This window comes from Cyprinodon variegatus, unplaced genomic scaffold, assembly GCF_000732505.1.
Source record: "Cyprinodon variegatus isolate N-32 unplaced genomic scaffold, C_variegatus-1.0 Scaffold361, whole genome shotgun sequence".
Classification (NCBI taxonomy): Eukaryota; Metazoa; Chordata; class Actinopteri; order Cyprinodontiformes; family Cyprinodontidae; genus Cyprinodon; species Cyprinodon variegatus.
The window spans coordinates 562766-589659 of NW_015150814.1; the positions used below are offsets into that span (position 1 = coordinate 562766).

At 38.1% G+C, this 26894-nt stretch overlaps 4 protein-coding genes across 6 annotated transcripts in view; 1 reads left to right on the forward strand and 3 right to left on the reverse strand.

Annotated features, from left to right (window-relative positions):
- supt16h (SPT16 homolog, facilitates chromatin remodeling subunit) overlaps positions 1-1142 on the forward strand; it is a 21267-nt gene extending 20125 nt beyond the window's left edge. For all 3 annotated transcript variants that reach the window (XM_015386263.1, XM_015386261.1, XM_015386262.1), the window contains exon 24: positions 370-1142. In XM_015386263.1, coding sequence (XP_015241749.1) covers positions 370-467 — 98 coding nt within the window. In that variant the 3' untranslated portion in view covers positions 468-1142. The remainder of the gene's footprint in view (positions 1-369) is intronic.
- Positions 1143-19396: 18254 nt separating this feature from the next.
- Positions 19397-19819, reverse strand: LOC107091992 (histone H2B). The gene has a single exon (XM_015386256.1). The coding sequence runs from the start codon at positions 19813-19815 to the stop codon at positions 19441-19443; it is 375 nt and encodes a 124-aa protein (XP_015241742.1). The 5' UTR covers positions 19816-19819; the 3' UTR covers positions 19397-19440.
- An 884-nt stretch (positions 19820-20703) lies between these two features.
- On the reverse strand, positions 20704-21240 carry LOC107091988 (histone H2A). Its single transcript, XM_015386251.1, has one exon. It carries the CDS (start codon positions 21193-21195, stop codon positions 20809-20811), a length of 387 nt encoding a protein of 128 aa, XP_015241737.1. The 5' UTR covers positions 21196-21240; the 3' UTR covers positions 20704-20808.
- A 4387-nt stretch (positions 21241-25627) lies between these two features.
- Positions 25628-26885, reverse strand: LOC107091993 (gastrula zinc finger protein XlCGF7.1-like). Its single transcript, XM_015386257.1, has one exon. The coding sequence runs from the start codon at positions 26876-26878 to the stop codon at positions 25937-25939; it is 942 nt and encodes a 313-aa protein (XP_015241743.1). The 5' UTR covers positions 26879-26885; the 3' UTR covers positions 25628-25936.
- Positions 26886-26894: the final 9 nt, after the last annotated feature.

Below are 26894 nucleotides of genomic sequence, written 5' to 3' on the forward strand. Positions count from 1 at the left end.
AATAAAATGACCTAATTTTTTTACAGAGCTTGTACCTGTCTCTTATACACATCTCAGATCTGATTTGTTCCGTAAAACAGTCGCTAGCTTTCCCTGCAACACAGGAATGAGGAAACCTCTCTGATTGACATTCACTACTTTCTGCTACATACAATATGGCGGTGAGGTTGATGTGCGAACCTGCCACCAACAAGGTGTAAATTATATCTATGCTTTTGCTGGCCAGGAGAACATTAAGGCGAGCAATAGTAGATGGTTTTGCGTTGTGTAAACGCACCTTTACAATTCGTTGGCTGGGTTAAATGTTTGGATAATTTCCTGTTATGAATCTCATCCATCAAAGTAATCAGTTTTCTTCCTTTTCTGCAGCTGACAAAGAGAGCGTCTATGAGGACGAGGACACTTCTAACAGAAAGAGGAAGGTCCGCTCATCGGCCCCTCCCAGTAAAAAGAAGCGGCGGTCCTAAACCCCCCCTCCCACACACACTGCCAAACCCCATTTACCCTCCACCTCTCCTTTCCCCGCCCCTTCTGACTCTTTTTCAAAACCCGACACGCTCAAACGCCATTTCCAACCATCTGTACATAGATGTAGACGGCCTCCTTTCTCTTCGTCCTTTCTGTTGCTGTTTTTGAGGCCTGTGAAGTTTCCTGTGACGACAGACCAACCAGCAGTCACTCTTCATTCAGCAGCTTTTCTCCCACTTCATTCCCCACTTGTTCTGTTTTTCAGCCAGCTGTCCTTCAGTGTGTGTGTGTGTGTGTGTGTGCGTGGTTATGGGTTTTTATTGAAAGTGTTTTCTGTTCAAAATAAAATTGGTTTCTTAATGTAATGAATAATAAAAGATGCCCTGTCATCCCTTCTTTCACTTGTTTTCTATAAAAACAGAAATTCTCCTCGTCGTTTTTTTTTTTGTTCTGTTTTGTCTCTGTTCAAATGTGTTAATAAGCAGGAACTTTCACTTTCCTGGTTGTTTGTCTTATTTTAACAGACTTTGTAAAGTTATATAGTTATGCACACACACACACACACACCTTCCTCCCCAAGCTTGTCCTACGTTTCCCTTTTTGTTGTATCAGAATAGATGTTATGTTGATTCTGAAAAATCTGTTTTTTTGTTTTTGTAATAAAATTAAAAAGAACTGTAGTTTGTTTTCAGTGTTTGTCCTGTTTTAGTTTTAAAACATTAATATAGTGGGTATAAACAGGTCAAAGGTCAGTGACTGTGAGTGGGGAGGTCTGGATTGGAGGGAGGATGACATCATCGGTCAGTCTCTTCTGTTTTTTTCTTTTTAAACTCATGATGGAGGTCAGTCGGGTAACTGCAGAAGTGAAGCAAATTATTATTTCACCTTTGGTGAGGTCATCAGAAAGAACTATTGGGTAGGAAAGTTGCTCCTGACTGCTGTGCTGAATTATGAAAGCCTTATGGGTGTCACTATGTGGCAGGGACTCATTTATGATGCTGGTCAAAACAGCCTTCTAGAAAAATGCAAAAACTACACAAATGTGAACAGATTAAACATGGAAAACCCGTTACATGGGTTTTAAAGGTTAAGATTAGGGATGCACGATATTGGGATTTTAAAACTAATTTAGTCGATAACCGATACCGATGTTAAAGCTGGACAAAAATAAGTAGTCATTGAAAATGTCATCGTTCTGTTACAAACTCTCGTGATATTTTGCTAATTCTTGTGAGATTTTGTTAGTAAGATAGATCAATACCACGTCAATATATATTAACATATAAAAAAATGGCAAAATTTCATGAATTTTCGGGGGATTTCGTAGCATAACGATGACATATAGCAATATTTCATTAGTAAAAGAGATTGATATGGTGTTTTTAAATGGCAATATATCAGCATATGAAGATATTGGGATATTTTAATGTATCAATATTTTTTCCCTCGTTTTTAGAAGTTTTTAAGTCTGTAAAAAAGTTTGAGGAAGAAGTATTTATTTTTTTTAGACTGTAGAAACTCAGAAGCTGATCAAATATCGGTGGGGTGGCCGATGTCCGATATTCAGTTTTAAGGCCGATTATATCGTGCATCCCTAGTTAAGATGTTTACATTTCTCAAAATTCCTGTTACAACTCAGCGAGGTGGGCTGTGACTGTACAGTCTGTCGTGCAAAGGACTGGGTAACTGTTTAGCTGTTATCAGCTATAGAGAGATTTCAAGAATGGTCAAGGTCTCTATACTAACCAGTGGCTGTAAGCCATCCTGCTTCCTGGTCCTAGCTCCCTCCTACTACCAGCACTGTTTAGATAGATTTAGACTTAGACAAACTAATTTTGTATACACAAAACAAAATTTTTATACAGCCTCTTGATAGTGAATGAGTAGCAGCTTAGCAGTGAACATTTCCATTCCATAAAGTGCAGCAGTGATCGAATGTAAATGCTGTAGAAGAGACATGGTGCAAAAAGGCATTGATGTGGACGTTCAGAGCAGCAAAAATGCACTAGAAGACATTAGAGTGGAGTTCCATTAGGGATGATGTTAGTGTGATGAGAGTCTCGATTTGTGACTTAATTTAGAGTTTTTCAACAGTCTGGTGGCAGTGGGGAAAAAGCTTTTGCAGAATCTGCTGACCATGCAGCGAATGCTGTGAAGGCTCTTCCCAGAGAGCAATAGGGAGAACAGTCCATGGTGGGGGGTCATTGATGATGTTACCGGTTCAGGACACGCAGCACTGGGGCAAAATGTCTTTAATGGAGGGAAGAGAAGCCCTGATGATCCTCTCAGCTGATCTCACCACTCTTCTCACTTTCCTCTAGTCTGAGACGCTGCAGCCTCCACACCACACAATGAGACAGCAGGTCAGAACGCTCTCTATGGTGCTTCTGTAGAAGGTGGTGAGGATGGGTGGGGGCAGGTGAGCTCTCCTCATCCTTCGCAGGAAGTACATGCGCTTCTGTGTCCTTTTGATTAGTGAGGTGGTGTTTACATTCCAGGTGAGGGTGTCTGTAATGTGAACCCCAAGGAATTTGGTTCTGCTGACCACCTCTACAGCTGAGCTGTTGATGAGCAGTGGAGCGTAGTCAGGCCGGTTCTTCCCCTCTGTAGTCCTGCTCATTGTCGTCTCCGATGAGGCCCACCACCATGGTGTCGTCTGCAAACTTCACAATGTGATTGGTGGTGAACCTGGCACTTATTATGGTGATTGCTGACGCACCTCAGTCACAGTTCTAAACTAGATAAACTACTTGGGAAAACCTCATCAGTCCTAACATCATTAATTTAAAGTCTTTAGGTTGAGTTAGGTTGCAAATGAAAGGCAGACTGTGATTAGTTGTATGCAGGAAGTTAGTAGAGGATCATCTTTATTGTTGCTTAAGGTAATAGCTTTACAGAATATTTTAGATGAGCATATGAGATGAAAAGTGAATTAAAACTTTTCAGCAAAGCAAATATTGTTTTGGCCAACAGCAATACGCATTCAAATCATCCTCAATGTAAACAGTATAACTGCATGATATGAAAACATGGAGTAGGGATTGACTGGTGCATTAGGATGCAGAAACCCGAGCTAAGGAAATTTGACTCAATTTAAAAATGAATAAAATTGTATGAACTTTGTGCTAAATCAGAATACATCAGTTTGTAACTACTAGCTCCTCTTCCTTCACCTTTCATTGGGTCAACATTATATTAGAACACTATAACTTATAGGAAAATTCTTCCAGACTGATTCCAGACAGCCTTTAGTCTTCCTCATTGCATTATGGAAGCATACATGGCTGATACTTGTCAAACTGCCACTTAAGCCTAAAATAGATTTTCTGAATTACATTTTTGCAGCAAAAATGTAATTCAGAAAATGTAAAACAAAACCAAATTGTACTAGTAAGAATTACGTTTTTACATGATGGCTTTTCATAATTGTTACCCACGTGTTGAACCCTGAGTTGACCTACTTAAGAGTTGATTAAACTAATTCACAGCAGCTTTTATTAAACTGAAAACTCAGAGTTTCCAACCGTAGGCTCAATCTATTCAGAGTTGAGGATTTGAATCAGAGTTAGTTAAACCTGCTTTGTGGAACTGACCCCAGCAGTAAAGTCAGGGAAGCTTTTGGTCTAAACCATCAGCTGAGGTTTTAGTTTCACACCAGAGGGTGAAGACACTTCATAGTGGAGGAACAGACATTGTTTTAATTGTTCTCTCCTAAATGTTAACAAATCATAACAGCCAATAAGACAGAGACAGAATAATTATTATACAGACTGCTGTATGCTTAAATCTACTCTTGATGAGGGAAAATATGACAACTTTTAATTAAGAAAAAATGCTTTTAAAATCAGCAGTAAAACAAAAATGGAAACTTTATTGCTTTTTTTTTACAAAACTATGTTTAAAATTGATCTTAAAGAGAGTGAGGGAATAAATCATGTTTAATGCAACTACATCATTACAGTCATATTTAAAAGATTTTAAAAAATGACATAGTTCATTAGATATTAAACCATGTAGTGAAATTAAACATTGGATGAGGAATCCAAAGATTCCTCATCAATACAGGCTAAGTAATCTGTTTGGAGGTTTAGATTAAATAAGACATCTTTTTTTTATTATTACAAATATATTTGCGAAAACGTATATGTCTACGTTCAAACTAGGTGTTTCCTGTTTTTGTTTTATTTTTTTTTATTGCAGTACACATTTTACAAGATGGAGGTTTTATTGTTTTTTGCAAATTGCAAACAAACCAGAGATTAAACCAAACCCAAATTTAGGGCTGTGCTGTTCCCTGGACTCTGTTTTATGAGCGTCAAATACAAAAACACACCATCGCTTAGAGCCAGAAAACATTATTAGGAATAAACATGCAGAAACCAACATGGTACCTAGATAAAGCCAATATTAAACTCAAGGATGGTATTTGGTTGTTTTCCTCCACTTCACTTTCAAGGATTTAGAAATAATTCACTACACTGTCATTAATTAAGCTGCAGATAGTTTATAAACAACCAATAATCTGCTATAGAAAAATCATGACAAACTTTTCATACATGTTTAATTAGACAATGTATTATTTTTAATCGATTATAGATAGTTACAATTATATATATATATATTTTTTTTATTTCAGTTACCCCCTCTCAGGCTCAAATTAAGTTATAGCAGCAGGAAAAATCTGATATTTGGTGAAAATGATCATATGGGGTAGTAATATACAATTCAGACTTGTTTTTGAGAGAGACCTTCACATGCAATGAATTCTGGGATGTTGCAGATTTGCAACAGTGGCCCGGAGTGGTAAATTAACACTGAAGACTGAATCTGATATGAACGTTGACTTTATTTGAATGTCACAAACAAAAAATTAACAAAACAAAATTCAAAAAAAAAAAAATTTCTCTCACAAAATTAGAGAAAACGTTTTCTCAAACTTTTTCCACCAACATCTCAAAGGCTCTTGAGAAGGTTGTGTCTGTTCAACTGTTGCTCAAAATATAGACAAACTAGTAGATAAAGCATGTAGCATCCACTGGTACCTGTCTGGGCACACGTTGCGAATCCACAACATCGAAATCGAGATGCCTCTGGTGAAAAACCCAGAGGAGATAAAATCTAATAATTGGCATGTGTCATATCTATACACATTCATGATTCATCTTATGTAGTATTGATTTCAAAATAATGGAAATTGGTAGATACTTATGTAAAATTGGTGCTTAGAAAATCTGTTTCAGTGACACCAAGGACTCAGCCATGTTGAAAGTGAGTCAGCAGTGCTATCTGATGAGCTGGAGAGAAACTTTGTTGCAAATGCACAACTAAGTCCTTCTGTTGTACTTCTGAGTAACAAAAGCTCTTAAAATATGGATGTGAAGTAATTAGCTAAGTAGGATTTAGCTGTTGCAAATCTGCAACATCTGCCTGGAGAGGGTTAATAACTGGTTTGCTAATTAATTAATGCTCTATATCTGCCATGCACTGGGTATTAAGAGAGGAACTCTATATTATTTAAAGTAATATCAACTTCAGCTTGAAGGACAGAGTTTGGGGAAGTGTAATTCCTCCCGGACTCTTACTACATCACATCTCAACTGGTTCGGCAGACGACCACCATGTTGACCATTGTTCTGCCACAGGTTTCTTCCCAAAGGGGAGTTTTTCCTGTCCACTATCCCTTAATGCTTGCTCATCAAGGACAGTTTAATGCAAACCTGTGTTTATCTAAGCTACACATCTATCTTTCTGGGTCCCTGAGTGATGCACTAGTATCATCTCACACAGTCTACTGGATTTCACCAATTCAGCTCAAGCAGATCCAACTAGCAGTCTACGGACTGAACCAACTTCATCTATCTCCACTCCACCACCAGGTTCAGGCCTGGGGGGAAACAGCCCTGTTCTCATACACCTGCTTATGCATGTTAAAGTAAAATTCAGCGCTAATGTTTCCTGCCGAGGTCTGAGCGCCAAAGTCCTAAAGTAATTGTATCAATAAAATTCTTCTAACTAATTGTCTTTTTCTTTCCGTGTGAGATTTTCACGATTGAAATGGAGATGAGCACCAGTGCTATATATATATATATATTTGTACAAATGTTAAATTCTGTCATTTTTTACATTTCTGCTGGGTAATAAAAAATCTATAAATTCACAATTTTCATTTCAAATCTTTTTGTAATAATTAAAACTATATTTAGTAATGAGTATTAGTTTTATGCATGTTTTGCTGTTGTTCTATAATCTCTGTTTTTTTGTGTTGTACTCTTAATGCATTAATTCTGGTAGGAGGACCTCTGTTTCCACTATTTGTTTTATTTAAATGTAGATCGTTTTAAAAGCATATTAGAACAGCACATGGGGCAGTTTTTAGGCTGAAGCACACACGGCATAGGAAGCTTTGAATACAGAGGATGTAACCAGATATTTTATCAAAGCCTTTGTAAACTGAAAATCATGGAACGGAGTTTAATATTGTTTTTTATCTTGGGTAAGTAATATAAAAAACAAAAAACAAAAACATAAATGTTCTCTGCTGAATGAGTGTTTAAAAAAATATCATGTTGGATTTAACCTGAATTTATCGTTTTACTTGGAAACAGTTTTTTGATTTTTCTTTTGAATAAAATGACCTAATTTTTTTACAGAGCTTGTACTTCTCAGTCTGAACATCTCTCACCAGGCAGGTAAGGAGGCGTTTGGATGGTAATAATAACAACAGATGTACTTCCAGACAAAACTGACAGATTAGCCTCACAATGTCTACATATCTGGTAAATGGTATAAAAAGATATATGTTAGAAAACTTCCGATATTATAATTTCGAATAAAAACACTATTGTATTGTTATGCATGAAGAGAAACATTTTAAACTTAATCGCTGAACAAAATCAAATCTAAAATGTTTTTATGACCACAAAAATGATATTTATACATATTAGCCTGCATTAAACTGCCTTATATAGGGTGTCCCTTCTTTAGTTTCCCCATTGACAGTCACTGTGGTTCAATAAAAAATATATTTCCAACATCTAGGAGCTTTTCTTCATCCGGCATACAAGCAGTCTTTCTCCCAATCAGCAAGCTGATTGTTTTCACATTATTTATCATTTTGCTTCTCCTTTTTTATTATTTATTATCCCTAAGAAAGATTGCTAGTGGCAGGAATGGAAAATAAAGTCTCATTATGTGACACAAATCATTCTTACTGTCTCCTATTGATGTATCTAACAGTTAATGTGGCACCTAGAGGAAGAGCTACACAGTCTGCAGAACCTCTCTCTGTTGAAACGGATCCAAGCATGGCCATCGATTCTTACCGTAATCCAACAGAGCTGGAGAAAACCTGCGCCTCGGTTCCAATGCAGGACGACCCCTGGTGGCGTTTGGACCTGAGGAGCATCTACCACATAACGTCTGTGTCCATCACAGTCACACAATGCTGCCATGAGCAGCTGAATGGTGCAGAGATCCGTGTTGGACTCAGGGAAGACATAGGGAACCACAGGTGATCTGATCAGAAGCTTACCTGGAGAAAAATAAACACTTATCAGTCTTTTAACTCAGCTTCTCTACTGACATGCTTTCTTCAAGGTGTGCCGTCGTCTCCACTGCAGTGGGACGGTACAAATACGACTACCAGTGTGAATCCATGTTTGCACGTTTCCTCCATGTCGTTCTACCTGGTCAGCAGAGGAATTTGAGTGTTTGTGAAGTACAGGTTTATGGAAGCGTGTTTGGTGAGGGATTTTTCATTTTTATGTCAATTCGAAAGAAGAAAAGCAGACCATTATCTAGTTAAAACTGAGACCAAGTCAAGGCCCAGAACTGAGTCTCTTGAATATAAAGTGAAATGGTTTGAAGTCTTTTAAGACCAAATAATTTAAAGTTCCAGATTGTTAAGATGAACACCAGGGCTAGCAGCTCCTTAATGTTAAATCAGAAAGGATAAAAGATCATTTCCACAAATTCGGAAACCGGAGATCGCCACACAACAGGATGCATAATTAAGACAGAGGGAACAGAGTTACACCTCAAGCAGACAGTTTTATGTGTTTTCTATACTTATAGTCGACTGTAAGGAAATGTGGCTTCATGTCACACTTAAATATCTACCATATCTAAGAGATCTCTTAATCTTAATTGGATATATTCTAAATGAAACATGTATAATAGTTTAGGAGAAGAATAAAAAGAGAAAAAAGAGAAAATTCTAATTGCAAAAGACAATAAATCAACATTTCATTCCAGTTTGACGTCTTGAATCCCTTCCTGCCCTATTATGTATTTTTATTGAAGAAAAGATTCTAGGTCTAAGAATTACAGCTTAATTCTTTCTTTCAAAAGAAAGCATGGCCTTGAAGGGTGTGGCGTATCAATCTTCGTCAGCACTGAAAGTGAACGGAAAAGCCAGCAGTGTCATCGATGGCCTTCAGCTGTCCACCTGTAGCGTGACTCAGAAAGAACCTGATCAGTGGGTGAAGGTGGACCTGCTGGCTCCACAGAACGTGACGGTGATCCAGCTCGCCTTCAGAGAAGACTGCTGCTATGAAGTGGAGGTCCATGTGGACAATACAAGGTTTGGGCTTCAAAAATCTGATTCCTTGTCCATTCAGAGAAAGGACCATCTCCAAAAAATTCAAATAAAAAGCAGCATCGCCTGCAAAAGGTTCTCACATTTTCAGATGACGGTATTATTTATGTAGAATTTGATTTAATAATGTTTATTGTCTACAGACAACTTGCACAATCAGTGGCTGACTAAATACCTTTTGGCCGCACTATAGAAGTAAATTATGCAATGATAAAAAGAGATCAGTGATCACTATTTTTGATTCTTCTACATTTTATACAAATATTACAATATCTCCCTTAGAGATCACTGCTTCTTAAACAAGCAAGACTTGGTTATAAATAAGACTCTTTTTGTAATGTTGGAGGCTTAAAATCACTCCAGTAAAGGAACAACCTCTGTTTATAGATGTTCCTGCTTTACTCTTTACCCTTAAGTTTACATATTGGTTTTAATAAGAAGAATCAACTGTATTCATCAATGTTTTGTACTAAAACAAATGCCCGAAGTTACAGCATTGCTTCTCCAGCATGTTAGATTACAAAATGTCACAGCTGTAACACTGATTTTAGCTCATTATTTTCTATAACTCAGCACATTCCAATTTATTTACTCAACGAAATGAAGGTTAAGCAAAAATTCCATCTGGAAGACTCTTATCATCTTCAACTGAACCACCTGTCCCTCATTCAGCTCCAGCCAGTCAACCTGCTCTGCACCTTCTCTGTAGCCAGATCCCCTTCATTTTTACGCCAGGCCCAGCATTTCTCTCCCACACACAAGCAAACCTTCCCCCACCTCAGCCCCATTCTCAATCCCACTCACCCTCTGGCTTAAAGGGAAACGCCATTTATTTTTTTTTACATAGGGCCCTTGATTTTACGTGATTACATCATGTTCTATTCACCCATATTAGTTTTGTGTCATTTGGAGCTGTTCTGAAGATATTCTGTTAGGTTATATCCAAGTAACGTCTTCCTCCCTCAAAACTACAAAACTCCGCTTTGTTTTAAAAAAACATAAATATAAAAAATATAAATGGGGATGTCTTGGAGACAGTGATTCACCTACATGTTATGAATGCTGGAGTACCATAAAGAATAAACTGTTTAGTTTGTGCCTTCAACTTGTTGCCCATAGGAAGACGTTACCTGGATATAACCTAACGGAATATCTTCAGAACAGCTCCAAGTTACACAAAACTAATATGGGTGAGTAGAACAGGATGTAATAATGTAAAATCAAGGGGCCAATGTAAAAAAAAATGGCGTTCCCCTTTAATTCACCATCAGTGTACGGGTCCTGGGAGGAAGACTATTCTAATCCTTTTCTAGGTTACTCATCCAACCGTATGTGGATTCACAGCATGGAAGCCTTCTGAAATAACTTATTTCATTTACGTCTTTATCTACTTCTGTCTCCTTGAACCCCAGGTAGCCTCAGCAGATGGCCACTCACTCTGAACCTGGTTCTGCTGGAGGTTTCTTCCTATTAAAAGGGAGTTTTTCCTCTCCACTGTTACTACATGCATGCTTGGTGCGAGGGATTGCAGAGAGTCAATGAGTCCTCGCAATAAGCTTATTTTCCTTAAAAAGAAATATTTTGAAGAATACGATTGGGTTACCTGTATAAAATAAATTAAATATTTTAAAATTGCATGTTTCTCTGTGTGAGTCTCTCTGGGTTGAAATTACCTCCGATCAGAATGGGAGTGTTTTTAGGTTTCTCCTCAAAATGTACAAGATTGAATATAGATAGTATTCCATTTATTAGTATTCTAACTCAAGGTACAGATCTGTTGATATTTTATGATATAGATTGATATTTATTTATATTTCAAATATTTTTACATTGGTTTCTGTAACAGTGGAAAATTTAACCTTGTTTTTTTTTTTTTTTTGTCTGGTTCAGATGTTTAGGAGTGTCAACTAGTTCTGGGTCCCTGATGACTTTAGACTGCGGTGGGACTGTTGGTCGTACTGTGACTGTTTTCCACCCAGAGGTACCACTGAGGCTGTGTGAGGTAGAGGTCTTCAGCACTCGGGCACATCCTGAAAACAAATTCCCACAGTGACCCCTTCCTTCTGGTAGATGCATTTTTATAGTAATGGGAAAGTTTCTCGCATTTGCAGATGATGTTGTTATTTATGTCACTTTTGATTTTGTCTTTTATATTAACACCTTCATATTAATGACTGACCACTTCTAAATATGTTTATTTTAAAAAACATTTTTATACTGCTACCCACTAAAATACTTTGTGCATAATGTCTTAACAATTAGTTATAAACCAAGTGGTGATAGGAAGGTAATTATTATATTATCATATATTATTATTATATCCATATTAAATTCCATAGAGAATAGTTTTTAAGTGTTTTGGTGATTTATTGTTTACAGATTACAATATAAGTGAAAACGTCACTACAACTTAGGTATTTTTCTAATTGACTGGTTTCTACATGTAACTGAAAACCCAACTATGGTACTATAAATAATTAATTTATTCTTATTCAATCATAATGTCTTATTCAAGTAAAAGAAAATGCTGTAACTCATAGAATTGTCCCCTGAAAGTGCTTACGTTTCAGGGCTTATAGCCAGTTATTATTTCTGAAATGATCCCTCTTTAAATAACACCTTAAATAACACTTCAAATAGTATACAACTATCAAACATTTAACATGAATTTAATCAACGTTTAGTAGCGAGATCATATACAGAGTAACAGCGATGTTGCTCATGTTGTGCACCTATGGGTGCATATTCCTTTATGATATCAGTAAACTATGTGTCACGTAAAATTGATATCCATCTGATGGGGTGTGAGATTATTTAATGTGCATCCCTACTCAAGTGGCTCAGTGTGCTCTATCAAGCATGAAAAGAGTAGGTGTATCATTATTATCTAGATAGGCTGGCCTGTATCCTTCCATTCTTTTTTCCCCACCTTTTGATTAAGCAATATAGATGATTAATTTATCCTGTCAAAAGAGAAAGAGACAGAACAGGTCAGTGAACTGCTGAAGAACTGTAGGTTATTACAATAACCCACTGAGGGCAGGATAAGTGCAGGAACTCGGGATAGGCACACTGGGAATAGTCTCGTGCAGGCAACGAGACGATCTGGTTGAAACTAACTGAGAGAGGCTGGTATTATGAGATAAAGTTCCAGATGAAACAACTTCCTTGTTAATTTGGGAGCAGCAGGTGAAGCTGGTCACCCAATCAGCAGAGTAGAGCAGAGGAAAGAGCAGACAGCTGAGGCTGCGCACAAATTGAGGATGACATCAGCGGAGCTGCAGACCTGGCTCTTCATCTCGGCTGGTAGATCCAGCTCTTCTGCTGTCTTGGAGGGATCGTAGGCAAGGAGAGTGATGTTGTTATTAGCCGCAGCAAGTAGGCAGGCACCCTGGTGCAAGCAATTAGGAAACCCCATAGACAGCGGATGGTGTTTGGTGGGAGGGAATGGCCGCTGTCCAGCAGGCCTGTTCGTCTTTGCCCCAAATATTGAGGTGAGGCTGGCCTCCAGAGAAGGGACAGGGGGAAAGCCCAGTTCGGAGAGTGCTTCCACCCGGGTTAAAGACGTGCAGGTGGACAGTGGCAGGCCCAGTTGCTGAACATGACAGATATGCGATGACAGATATGAGGCCAGATTGGATCTGGGCGACTGACATGAGCCGAACCGAAAAAAGCCTGCTTTTGGACCCCCGCCACGATCAGATGATCTGGCATTTTTGGAAAGGGCATGGTCAAATCTTTATGATTCGTGGCCCTCTGGATGATCGCTGGCAGCTGCCATCATCGTTAAGGTGGGAATCTATCTGTTAAAAAAAGGCTATCACGTTGTCCAGCGGGTAGCTGTCTGCTGTGGGAAAAGCCTCTTCAGCGGCCGCCGTGAAGCTAGCTAGTCTGTGTTGCTTGTCCTCAAGCGAGAGCAGCTCACAGAAGGGGCAGGATGAGTGAGGCGTCAGGGTGAGGCCTGCATGCCACGGACAGAACACTCGCAAATGACATGGAAGTCAAACTCCATGATGTAGCCCTTCTGGGAGGAGAGGCACAGACAGATGACTGTTGCTGCTGAAGTAAAAATGGGGGCTGAATGTCCGGTCTCATCGTTATTAATGGTGTCAGAGTGGGACCCACACAGCAGGTGGGGATAGACTAAAGTTTTCAGAGCATGCACGCAAAAGCATAAATCCACTAGGGAGAGCTTTAAAGGGCGAAACCTATATGAAATAGAACTGGATGGCATTAAACGGTTTAACCAATCAGAAAAGGTTGAGCTATGTAAAAAACTTTAAGTTTTGTCCTTTAGAGCTAAATCCAGATTCCCTAAATCATTCTTGCTTCTCTGCAGATTACTGTGCCTTTGATCACTGCGCCCACAACTACATTGCCATTGATAAAGAGCCGATGACCTGGTTTCAAGCAAGAGCCTACTGCAGAGAGTTTTACACTGACCTGGCTTCAATGGACCATGCTCAAGACATGAACAGAGTTTTGGACAAGATGAACAAGAACAACCTTCAGAGTATTTGGATTGGGTTGTATGCAGACAAATTTACCTGGAGATGGTCCCTCTCACATGATGGTTATTATGGAAACTTGAAAGACGAGTTCAGGAACTGGACTCCTGATGAACCCAGTAGCCATACTGGCATCCCGCAGTGTGTTGGTATTCAAGATACTGGAGAATGGCTAGCTCTAGACTGTGGCCAACTTCACTACTTCCTATGTTATGACGGTAAGGCTATATAGAAATTTAGGGAATGCACCATGAACATATTTTGGCATGCACACAGATGATCATCCTATACTGTTGGGACCTTGACTCCAGGTGTTAGCTTAGAAACAATGCTGAAGTATATAATCTTTACTTCTACTAAATGATGCCAAATGTCATTGACAACCTAAATATCCTGATCTTTTCAGCTGGGGGAGGCAACCTGCGTCCTAATTAATACTAAGTTACGTTTAATGACCTTTTTTTGATAGGCCTTCAAAATGTTCTGCTCTGTGAAAGATTTTTTTTTTTTTTTCTACAACCAGTTTGAAAAAGGCTAAGTATTTAGTTTTTATGTTTGAAATGCTGTCTCTGCATGTTGTAGGTTTATTTCAGGTGCTCCAGCTTAGTCTCGTGAGACCATCCTGATCTCGCGAGCTTTCAAGATTTCACTCGCTAATCAGTCTGGAGACTCTCCGTTGAAGAAAATTTGGAGCCGTTCACCAAACGAACGTCCAATCAGCGTTGGCTTTGAGGCGGGCTGAGGTGTGACGCAACGAGAAGCGCGGCAGTTCAGTCTAAAGAACATGGCGGCTTCAGCCGATGAAACTAGCGTTAGCGTGGCTATCGAGCAAGTTTTATCGGAATTACAGAGTATTTCTTCACTGAAAGAAGAGCAAAAACACTGCTCTGGAGGCTTTTCTCAGAGGAAAAGATGTTTTTGTTCTTCTCCCGACTGGTTTAGGCAAGAGTAGCCTGGATTGTGGTTGTGTTTTCGTTGTTGGTCTGTTAGTACGTCATATGCTTCGTTGATCTGATTGGTTTATTTTGCCCGTCTATCACCAACATAGACCAATCAGCTAACCAATATTTTCGCCCCTTCCCAAAGTTACTTCTACGGAAGGTTTCCAGATGGATATGCAGAGCAAATCCGTCTGGCGCGGAGTCAGATGGATTGGTGGAGTCCACAAGCATTACTGTTTGGTTAATTAAAATGTATAAGATATGAGCGTGTGTGCATGGTAGTTTATCCTGTATGACTCTCTGTTGCATTGTGATAGAATGGAAACCTCTCACCTTATGTGATGGTCAGGGTCTAAACCATTGACCCAAGTTGTCAATGAGAGGATAAAAATGTTGTCATCATGTAATTTCTGACTAGTCATCTGTTAGACCAAGATTCTCCAACCCTGGTCCTCAAGATCTACTGTCCTGCAGGATTTAGATGCATCCCTGCTTCAACACAGAATCAAATGACTGAATGTCCTTTTCAGCATGCCATCAAGTTTGGCAAAGGCTTGGTAAAAAGCCATTGAGTTGATTCAGCTGTGTTGGAGAAGGGATGCATCTAAAACCTGCAGGACAGTAGATCATGAAGACCAGGATTGGAGACCACTTTTTAAAGACATTTGAATAGTTTGTTTATGGTACAGTTCAATTAAAAGCCATACCTGTTGTATTTCAGCTACAAAGCGTTTTATGGTTAAAACAGCTCAACACTAAACAGTGATACTAAAAGTGATGATCAGTTTCTTTTGTGTCCACAGGCAGGGAAGGTGCATCTTGTGATAAAATTCTTGTGTAGAAAACAATGCAATGGGTTGATGCTCAGTGGTACTGCCGTGAGAAACACACAGACCTGGTCACTGTGAGAACCTGGACTCAGAACGAGGAGATCTGCAGCTTGGTCCCAAGAGGGAAGGTGGTCTGGATTGGCCTTTTTGGAGACACCTGGAAGTGGTCCGATGGGAGGGAGAACGTGTTCAGATACTGGCAGCAGGGTCAACCTGACAGCTGGGGGAACCGCTCCAGCTGTGCTCGTGTTGATGGTGGAAAATGGAGAGCAGAGTCATGTGATACCAAAGCATCTGTTCTGTTACTGTGAGTTCATATTGTAGAGACTGAGAGGGAGGTCTTTATGCAAAAATAATAAAGACATTTGATTTTACTCAGTAATGAGTTTATATTAGAGATGGAAGTTCGGCTCAAATAATCCTAATACTGTTTACGATTCAATTTGTGTAAAACCATAGATGTTATATTACCTAACCTCCACTGGGTAAATATAGTAATCTAGTTTTAAAAGCAATATTTACCAATGAGGCTTCTGCTGCAAAACCCAAAAGATTCTCAAGGGGCTGGTTTTATTTCTAGAACTGGTTTAGATAAATATCACTATGAAATGTTTTTCAGATTACAAGAAGAAGTCTTTCCTGAAGATCAAAACTGCCTTTGATCTTTGTGACCCACACATCCAGCAACAGATCCAAAAGCAGGTGAGAACGGAAATAAACCAACCAAACAATTTTAGCCATAAAAACAGCAAGAAATGCTTTATTCATATTGTGTGTGGATTTCTAATGAATGTTAAATATTTAATTCCTAGCTGGAGGCAAAGCTGGAGCGTAAAGGCATAACTTCTTTTAAGGTCCGCTGGAAGTCGTCTGGGAAAGTTTCAGAAAAGGGGAAAATGACACTGTAAGAATTCCTGTGATTCCAAAACCTCTTAAAGTCTGACCTAAAACCAAACCATCATAACAGACCTTATTAACTTAGAGAAATTAATCATTTCAGCTTAACTCTAGAAGTTTAATGACAAATGTAACACATCAGATGTTTTAGTATTGAATAAAATGTTAATATAAACACAGGAAAGTGCAGATCCTTCCTGCAGGCCTTTTAGCGGCCACTAGAAGGAGCCAGTTGATTCTTACCATTGATCTCTTTTTATTCACCAAATATATATATATATATATATATATATATATATATATATATATATATATATATATATATATATATATATATCCTGCATTATCAGACATTTAAGATATAATTGCTGTAACAATGTAATAAATATATGTATATTACATTCAAATAATCAATTTAGGACTTTAGCACATCTCTATTAGTATGCTCCATTAAAACATTAATTTTATTGTGATAGATTTGTATAATATGTCATATTGCATGATTTATTGACTTAATTGACTTTATACTGACACTGCAATGTGATGTACCTATGTTTTTTTATTATGAGTTAAAGTAAACTACTTATGCTATGTAACAGCAAGTGTGTGTAAAAGTGATGAATTTATCTTTATTTTAAAAGTCTTAAGTTCGGCTGAAAATGAGATCATCATTGTTTTTTGATGCTGTAGCGCACTCATTGTTAACATTGCAACCCGTCTAACTAGGGAGTACCAATATGGCGGCTTCACTTTAACCCCGTACTACTAAAGGGCAAACAACAATCCAGTGAATCAATAGAGATCAGTGATTCTTACCTGATCATATCCAGACTGATGTTTTTTTTTCCCACACAAAAATTAAGTTGAATTTAAACACAGATTTTGTTTTTTATTGTGAAGATTATTTTGTTTATTGAAATGTCTACATCTAACGTTCTCAGGATTTAAAGTTATATAATAAATCATTTTGAAATTATATCAAAACACATGGTTTGCATTTCAAGATAATCTTTACCCTTTCCACCAGGTGTCTGCCACCAGTCAAAGGTGAAGCATGAGGAAGCAACCGGTGGAGGATTTCCAGCTGTTAACCTGCCGGCTGAAAGACCTGCAGCCACTTTAGTTTAGATTCCTGATTATATTTAGTCTTCATTTAGAGTTTAGGCATACATTAATTGGTGTGATGACTGACTGAGGCTTCTAGATGAGGTTTCTGTGGTGTAATTCTATCATAGGACTAACTTGAGTTCGAGATGAGGAAAGACAAAAGAAACAAAAGCAGTCCTGCCATAAAACATTATTTAAAATTAACAATATTTTAAGGTTGTCTATGTATTACAGTTATCTAAGGAGTTTGCTTATTTGTTCTAGATTATGTGTGATTCTTGTTTCTGCTTCCTAAATTATTAATCTTGGTGTGAAAATGTTTTGCTGACTGTGGTTGAAGCTACTTCTGCACTATAATGTAGGCGGTGAGACAATAAACATTTAAAATGCTTTAAAACTATGTTTTATTCCGCATTTAATTAATAACCTTTTCATCCCAGTTAGGATTGATTTGGGGCGTTCAAAAGCTTGGTGGCTTTAGGCCACAAAATTTTTTTTTATTCAATAGGTTACTTTCTAAGTACTTTTAGAATAGAATAGAATGGAAAATCCCTTTATTGTCCCACAATGTGGAAATTGTGGTGTTGAAGCAGCAAAAAAATAAATAAAAATAAAATGAAAATATAGCAAAAGTGGTCACAGAAATGTGAACCTAAAAATGTTTGTAAAAATAAATAAAATAAATAAATAAATATAAATTAAATAAACAAATAAAAAACTGTACTGTAGTATTTTTACAATATATAAATAATATTGAAATACTATAATATAATAAGTAAATTGGTTGGTTGTCAGCAGCAGTAATAACTAAATTTTACCTGTAGTTGAAAAAGATTTGATACTATCAGTATCTAAATTATTACTGAAGTACTACTATGGAGTACCTCACCCACAGGTAAACAAGGACTTTTAAAAGATAATGAAAGACGTGCCTCACTTTTCTGCCTTGGTTGGGTTTAAATAAATGCACAATATTTTGGGTTAAACTGAAATGGTTTACAATCATTTTATTTTGTTTTAAATATTTCATTATTAGTTTAGGATGAAAAGAAGAGTTCAGGATGGTACAATTGTTTTTAGCTGATTCAGATAAGTATACATTTAGCAAAACAGCAACCAAGTCATCTAATCTTTATAGCCTTCTGACAATGTATTAAATTAGTAGGCTATAAGCTTTGGCAGCTTTTAATAGAAATCTCCTCACCCTGTTTCTAAGGAGTTTGGAGGAGAAATGCTGTCAGTTGGATAGATTCTAAGAATAGATTGGTTGGATAAACAACAGAGCTACTTGGTTAAAAATAGTTTGGTTAAACATTTTTTGAGTTCATGGTTCAAGACCCGCTTCAGACATTTGAAAGTCTGCAATAATTTTTTTTTTGGGCTTATGTGACTAATTTGTTTTGGTTTGCCCTAGTACAATTATAGATTAAAAACACTGAAAGTTATATTGGTTGGTTTGACCAAAAGATTGGTTGAACACAAAACTTCCAACCCAATTAAAACAAAAAAACTATTATGTTTGAATAAAATGACTAACACCTTTCATTTTGTTCATCAATGCCCAATTTGAACAAGCCCTTTAACTGTCTGCTCAAGCTTATTTAACTAAAAATGGCAGAAAAACAATGACTTTTCCCTCTAAGAATTTTTTTACACAAACATCTTACAGGGTTTTACTATACAACCCAATCATTAACAATTTCAAAATAAGTTATATGGACAAAAAAAATTGCTAAGAATTAGATTCTATTACTAACTGTAGTTCTGCTTTCCACCAGTAGGTGGTGACATGTTCACATGAGGCTTCATGAACTGTGGGGATTGATGAAGAAATAGGCAAAAAAAGGTTTAATCTCACCATTACTACTTTTTAAACCAATCTATGCTGACAGAAGGGCAATCAAATACAAGTGGGTATAAATGCTGGTAAAGGAGTAAAATAAAATGATATAGGTGGATGGAGGACACCTTAGAGCAGCTGATTGAAATGAGCCAGTGTTGACTGTTTGCATTGATGGCTGATCATAGCTCTTTAGATGAGGTGTGTGGCTCTGAAAAGAGCCGTTGGGTTTGTGGTGATGGAGCAGAGGGCTTTACTTGGAGCTGGTGTACTTGGTGACAGCCTTGGTGCCCTCAGACACAGCGTGCTTGGCCAGCTCACCGGGCAGCAGGAGGCGCACAGCGGTCTGGATCTCCCTGGAGGTGATGGTGGAGCGCTTGTTGTAGTGAGCCAGGCGGGAGGCCTCGGAGGCGATGCGCTCAAAGATGTCGTTGACGAACGAGTTCATGATGCTCATGGCCTTGGAGGAGATGCCGGTGTCAGGATGGACCTGCTTCAGCACCTTGTACACGTAGATGGCGTAGCTCTCCTTCCTGCTCCTCTTCCTCTTCTTGCCTCCTTTAGCGGCGCTCTTGGTCACGGCTTTCTTGGAGCCCTTCTTAGGGGCGGACTTGGCGGGTTCAGGCATGTTGATCCACTGGAGTTGAAGCAACGAATGAGCTGCAGGGGAGGACAAGCTGTTCTTATACAGCAGCCGTGGAGAAAGAACTACAGCAGCACTTGGCTGTGATTGGATGAGCCGCTCAGTCTGGGTGGAGCTGGAGAACAAACCACGTGACTTTTTCAAAAGTTGCGCTCAGTGGGAAAATAGAGGGAAAAGAAAGGCGGGAAAAACCCAGGAAAGAATAATGCTCTATATATTTTACTATTTTAACGGGATATCGCTGATGATCTGATCCTCTGATATAATGTAAAGCAGTCAGAATTATCTTCTATTACAATGTTAATTGTTTCTCCCTCATAACAGCCTCACAGATATTTTCTAAGGTTAATAAAAATCATGCTGAATCATGTTGGATCTGGTTCAGGACCTGCAATATTGTTTTTATTCTCCTTTGTTTATTTGATCAAACTAACTGGTTAATTTAAGTGATGCATTAAACCATAGTTAAACAGTTATTTAATGTGTGGCATTTAAAATTATTTCTCAATCCCAAGTTATTTCAGTTTAGAATACCTTTGATATGAAAATATACGTTTTATAATGTGAAAGAGGAACTTTTCAGTTTTTCCCTCCAATTTTCTTAGACCCTCCTGCATCCCTTTTGATAATCACTGGTCTGCAGCGGTCAGATCTTAAGGCCTGGATGCTTGACTCCAAAAACAATGGAGTCATTTTCAAATATTGTGCTTTAGTCACTCTTCCTCTCCTGCTCTGCTAACCTACAAAGCTAGTTGATGAAAGAGTGTTGATCAACACTAACCCGCAGGGAAGGAGATGTCCTATTATGCTTGCTAAATCAATGATTTAATATAACTACATTCTGACAGATAAAAATCAATTAATGTATAATGTATTGATGAAGGCAGCATGGAGAGTTTGAGCTCTTAAAGCGGAGTGTGTGGCTCTTAAAAGAGCCGTTGTGGGGCTGTGTCCAGCAGCAGCAGCGGCTTGGTGGCTTTACTTGGCCTTAGCGGCCTTCTCGGTCTTCTTGGGCAGCAGCACCGCCTGGATGTTGGGCAGCACGCCGCCCTGAGCGATGGTGACTCCGCCCAGCAGCTTGTTGAGCTCCTCGTCGTTGCGGACAGCCAGCTGCAGGTGACGGGGGATGATGCGGGTCTTCTTGTTGTCGCGGGCAGCGTTTCCAGCCAGCTCCAGGATCTCAGCGGTCAGATACTCCAGCACAGCAGCCAGGTAGACGGGGGCTCCGGCACCGACTCTCTCCCCATAGTTGCCTTTGCGCAGCAGCCTGTGAACACGGCCCACTGGGAACTGGAGCCCGGCTCTGGAGGAGCGGCTCTTGGCCTTAGCTCTGGCTTTTCCTCCGGTCTTTCCGCGGCCGCTCATTGTTACAGATGCTTTCTAGAGAGACGCTACTAGAAAAATGCTCCAGCAGGAACACTGCGCTGCTTTATATCCTTGCAGAGAGCGGCAGACTGCTGCTGACAACCAATCAGAGAAGCTTCCAGCAGAGGCGGACTTTTTCAAAGCAGCTTCCTCCAATCAGAAGCGAGCATTCAGCGGGGAGCTGCATCCTCCTCCTCTTTTAAATCCCTCTGGTTTATGTTAAAATTAAAGATTAATTAAATTGACCAGCAAATGTCATTTTCAATACCCCTGTTAGAAAAGACGTTACTTATTTCGGACTTTTAATCTCTAAAGACCAGAAGTTAAGATGCCCCTCTAATATTACACCAGATTTACTAGTGGTTTCTAGAATTTCTAAAAGTAGAATGGGAGGCAGATGTTTTAGTTATCAGGCTCCTCTCCTGAGGAACCAACAGCCAGTTTTACTCAATGAGGCAGGAACCCTGTCTATTTTTAAGGGTAGGCTTCAAACTTTCCTTTTTGATAAAGCTTATAGTTAGAGAGGCTCGAGTCGTAAAATGTATGAAGTATTTTCTCCTTCTGGTTAGCCGCATGATTGGCAATTGCTGTATTGCGCCTTTTACTTTGGCTTAAAATAAAATGGCGCAATACTCTAAAAGCTAAACTAACCTGAGGATATGGAATATATTCATTGGTTTAAACATTTCTTTACAAGGTAAGTTAGTATACATTTTTTAAGTTATTTGCTTTGTCTGAAAAAAGTCAGTTTGATTCCAGGGTGCTAGTGGAGGATGAATAAGTGCTTTTTTGATTAAGTTAAATCTTGCATTTATTGTCAAATATATCATAAACAGAGGACCAGAATATTGTTAGTCCAACCAATATCTGACTTTTTCCCATGCATCTGAGAACTGTGTTTATCTCTTTTAAACTTTGAGATAATGGTTTAGATGGTGATGCAATTGGTTTTGGGGAGGAAAAAAAGGTGATCAAAAAAAGAGAGCTAGTTTAGTCTCTAAAACAGATATGGCTACAGCTTGATGCTAACATGTTTGTTAGCTATCAGAATTTAGAGATTAAAGTCGGAATTCTGACTTTTTTCTCATATTATACTTAATATTTAAAAATCCTATTTTTTCAGTGGCCCTAATTTCTGTACCTATCTGTCCAAAGAAACTAAATCAAATTCATTTTCTCACCAAAGTTATTAAGCATGAAACATTAAGAAGACAGTCTGTAAATGCCAAATATTGCAAATGCATAATTTATATATACGTTATAACTTTTCAATTTGTTACATTTAACAAGCAATAAAAAAAAAAAAAATCAGTATTTAACTTCCAACCAATAAATAAAAGTTTTATTTTACAGCCTTGTAACAAGTGTGGGAATGTCTTCTACTTTTGATATCCCGATTTTCCCTAAAGTTCTGCAAGCAAAGCTTAACCACAAAGAGCCATATCAGAAAACCACAAATGATAGACACACAATAATCAGAGTCCTCTATAAAGCTGCTGCACAGCATTAAATGTGTTTAGTGTTCCAAACAGAAATCCCAAATCCTCAAATGTTTGGGTCAATTTGAAAGTATGCATGGAAAGAGTGTGGTAACTCCATTTTATCTTTACCTGGTGAACTGCAGGATGCCTCGGCCCTTAATCAGAATCTTTGTAATGTGAATTTGATTAAGTGTTTCAACATGTCTCTCAATTAACAATCAACACCGTAACGTATAAAATCAGAGATGTTTTCATCATAGATTTTCTGCATTCAGAGGCTGTGCCACTATTTTGGCAAATTAAATACATCCTCAAAATCGACACCATGTGGATTCTTTGTGGCAAAATGAAGACTCCCCTATCATTTGACAACCACTTTCATGCATACAGAGTAAAGGTTGATGCAGAATGGACTTTACTGCAAGCAGGATGTGGACATGAAATTGACTTTCAGCCAAATGACACACACTCTGTTGATGACATTTTGTATGTTACAGTGTGACATTGTATTTTTCAGATGAAAAGAAAACTTGAAATATTAAAATACAAAATAAAGCTTAATGTTGTACATCACCTCAGATGTGTACGTTTGGTGGTTTGATAAAATAAAAGTAAATTAAAATTAAATGATTATTTGTTTTTCTTTATTATTTATATTTTGCTTTTCCAAAAGAGCACAAGATTATCACCAAAGGTACAATTCTAAACCTATGAGGTACAATCTATAGGGGTATATAAAAGTACCCACTGTTGAGGATAACACCCCAGTGAAAAGCCTTTGTATCCTTAAAGGTACAATTAGGTACTTTATTCTGAAAGTGCATCTATAGTTATCCTGCTATAGCTACCACCATAGGTAGCTATAGCAGCTTCTTCCAGCTAAAAGGGAGTTTTTCCTCTCTACTGTCGCTACAAGCATGCTTAGTGTGAGGGATTGCATTCAAGTCAATGAGTTGATGACATCAACTGGTTTTACTAAGAAAACTTTGAATCAATTTGACTTAATGATCTGATGAACTGTAAAGATCCTAAGTAACAACAAATGTAGTCATTTAGTGAAAAACTGTTTTGATAACAGCTGAGTGATTGCACAACACTCCTACATCAAGTCTGTAGCATTCATAAAATGTTTGTTCCTAAGAGAAATTTAGAAACTGGTAAAATGATGAATGCGTAATTTTCTTCTAAATAAAGGACGAAACCTCTTCTTCCATAAGGCCAGTTACACAAATTCCTAAAAAGATTTCATCTAAAAAGCAAGGAGTGAAGACAGTTGACAAACAAATATCTAGCGCAGTGTTATAGGAAAAAAAAAGGATTTAACTATACAGTCCAGTTAAATAATGAGCGATGGTAATTCATTCAGTCTGCCATTTGGACCCTCAAAGTTTGATGTTCTGTCCTGTTCTGCACTAGACAAAGTTTTCTAACTTAAAGTTTAAAGAGCAGTGAAAGTCTCCACTTAGAGTTAATTTAAATAAGTTACAGTGAAAGAAAACGGTAAAATAAAAAAATAAAAACCTTGAGTCTAATGTAGGGCCGGGCGATATACTGAATTTTTACTATTACCACCATTCACTACGATAACTGCCAACAATTTTCCCATGTCGGTAAAATAATTTAACTTTATTCTACTATTTTGCCTGTGTGCGCTGGTGGCTGGTATTTTCTTCCCCTTTAAGACACTGCAGCGGGTGTCTAATCATGCGACTCCACAAATCCAGTCTGCAGCATAAACAAAGAGAACAGTGAAGAAGGGTCTAAAGAAAAAGAAGCATCTCTACATCACTTAATCCTGTGGAGGTGAGCGGGAGCAGAGATTAAGTTAGGAGTTTGTTGTCAGAGTTGAGCGCTTGGCAGACCGGTTGTGAGTGAGGGTGTGCGAGTTTAAACGACGCAAATTATTCTCACTGCATCCTCACTTCAGTGGCACCAAAATTACACCATAGATGTTGAGCAAAAGAACATGAAATGCAAGGTTTGTCTGAAAACTGTCAGGACTATCCAAAGTAACACATCAATACTCCACCACCTACATCACAGCCACGCTGTTGAGTTCAAAGACGTGCAAAAGCTCCATTACCTTTGCGCAAAAATGTTTGCAAGAGAGGAAACATTTTTTTCCCGTTCAATGAGACATTGTTGAATGTTTAAACTTGACTGGGTACAAGACTTTAATATTTAATTGAAATGTGTAATGTTATTTATTTAATAAATTATAAATAGATCAGTTGCATTTCCTGCAGATGCTGTTATTTCTGATAGAGGAGCCAGAGAAACTGTCCAATTTATCGGGATATTGGTTTAAGGTCACATCGCCCAGCCCTAGTCTAAGGCTATGTTCACACTACAGGTCTTTATACACAATTCAGATTTTCTGTCAGAGATGTTTTTTTGTAGTTATCCATATGACCATATCCATATCCATTTTAACTTAATTTAACTTAATACTTTTTTGCCCTGTAAGCTGCTAGAAACCTTAATTTCCGGAGGGAGTCTTCCCAAGGGATCAATAAAGTACTGCCTAAGTCTAAGTCTATGACAGTCTCAAATTGTTGCCCCTGAAGGGACCCACATGTGCAGAAAAACAATTACAAGGCATAACAAACCTTGGAGTATGAACCTTCAAGTATCTTTTAGATCATTATATCCGCCCAAATAGTTAATTCCTAAAGTTTGTTATCCTTCCACTCTAAAGCTCCATTTTCGCTGTCCTCCATCTTTGTTTTGTTGTATTTGTTTTTGTCCGCACGCTGTTAGTATAGAGTTAATCTCACAAGAATTTGCAAAATATCACAAGAGTTTGTAACAGAACGATGAAATTTCACAAGATCTTAAAAAGTAAAATAGATCGATACCGCGTTTTTAAAAATCTATTTGATATCAGCATATGAAAATATATTTCCGTATATTATTTTTCAAAGTGTCAGAAATGGATAACAAAACTGCTATTTTCAATGACTACTTATTTTTGTCCAGCTTTAACATCAGTATCAGTATCGGTTATCGGCTACATGAGTTTTAAAATATCGGCATATCGGATATCGGCCAAAATCCCAATATCGCGCATCCCTATAGAGTTACATCATACTAATTCCAATATGGGTCATTTGGCCGTTTATACAGCAGATCCGACCGGTATCGGATTTAAAACCACATACAAATGTGGCCCAGATCGGAATTGAAAAAGGCAAATTCCATCAATATTACAAGGAATTTCATAGGAAATAGATTTTTTTGAACCACAGCAGTATTCATGGTTAAGTCTTCTCCCCTCCAGTGTGGTTTCTCATGTGGTGTTTGTTTAAATTTGCTTTTTGAATAAATCTCTGCCCACACAGATCACAAAAGAAAGGTTTCTGTCCCGTGTGGATTCGCATGTGTCTGTTTAAGGTTCCTTTCTGATTGAAACTTTCTCCACATAGATCACAACAGAAAGGTTTCTGTCCCGTGTGGATCCGCATGTGTCTGTTTAAGTGTCCTTTCTGGCTAAAACTTTGTCCACATATGTCACAACAGAAAGGTTTCTGTCCTGTGTGGACTATCATGTGTTGGTTTAAAGATGATTTCAGGGTAAAACTTTGTCCACATAGATCACAGCAGAAAGGTTTCTGTCCAATGTGAATCATTATGTGTGTGTTTAAGTGTCCTTTCTGGCTAAAATTTAGTCCACATAGATAACAGCAGAAAGGTTTCTGTCCTGTGTGGATTCTCATGTGTTTCTTCAAATTGCCTTTCAGGCTAAAATCTCGTCCGCATACGTCACAACAGAAAGGTTTCTGTCCCGTGTGAATTATAAGGTGTTGTTTTAAATGGACTTTTCTAGAAAAACATTTTCCACAGTCTTCACAGGTAAAGTTCACCCTCTTTTGCACATTATTCTGCGAGTCTACATTTGTCTTTTTTGCGAGCGGCCTCTCATTATCCAGGGACTGTGAAGACCCCATTTCTGAATTTTTCATGTCTTTTTGAGGGCAGCTACTCTGAACATATTGTTCAGCAAACTCAGAGGAGACAGACGGATTGTTAGAAATGTTTCTATCTGTCTCAGGAACTGTAACCGTCTTCCAGTCATTCTCCATGTCCTTCTTTATCATCACAGAGGCTGATAGGTGTTTGGTCTCAGAGATGGAGAGCTCTGCATCGTTTTCCTCTTCAGTCTTTAAGGAAATGGAGCCATCTTTATGATCTTGTATCGTCATGGATTCTTCTCTTCCT

What these genes read in the sequence shown, in the direction of transcription:
- LOC107091993 (XM_015386257.1), bottom strand. Translation starts at nt 26,878, where the DNA reads ATGACGATACAAGATCATAAAGATGGCTCCATTTCCTTAAAGACTGAA.
- LOC107091992 (XM_015386256.1), bottom strand. Translation starts at nt 19,815, where the DNA reads ATGCCTGAACCCGCCAAGTCCGCCCCTAAGAAGGGCTCCAAGAAAGCC.
- LOC107091988 (XM_015386251.1), bottom strand. Translation starts at nt 21,195, where the DNA reads ATGAGCGGCCGCGGAAAGACCGGAGGAAAAGCCAGAGCTAAGGCCAAG.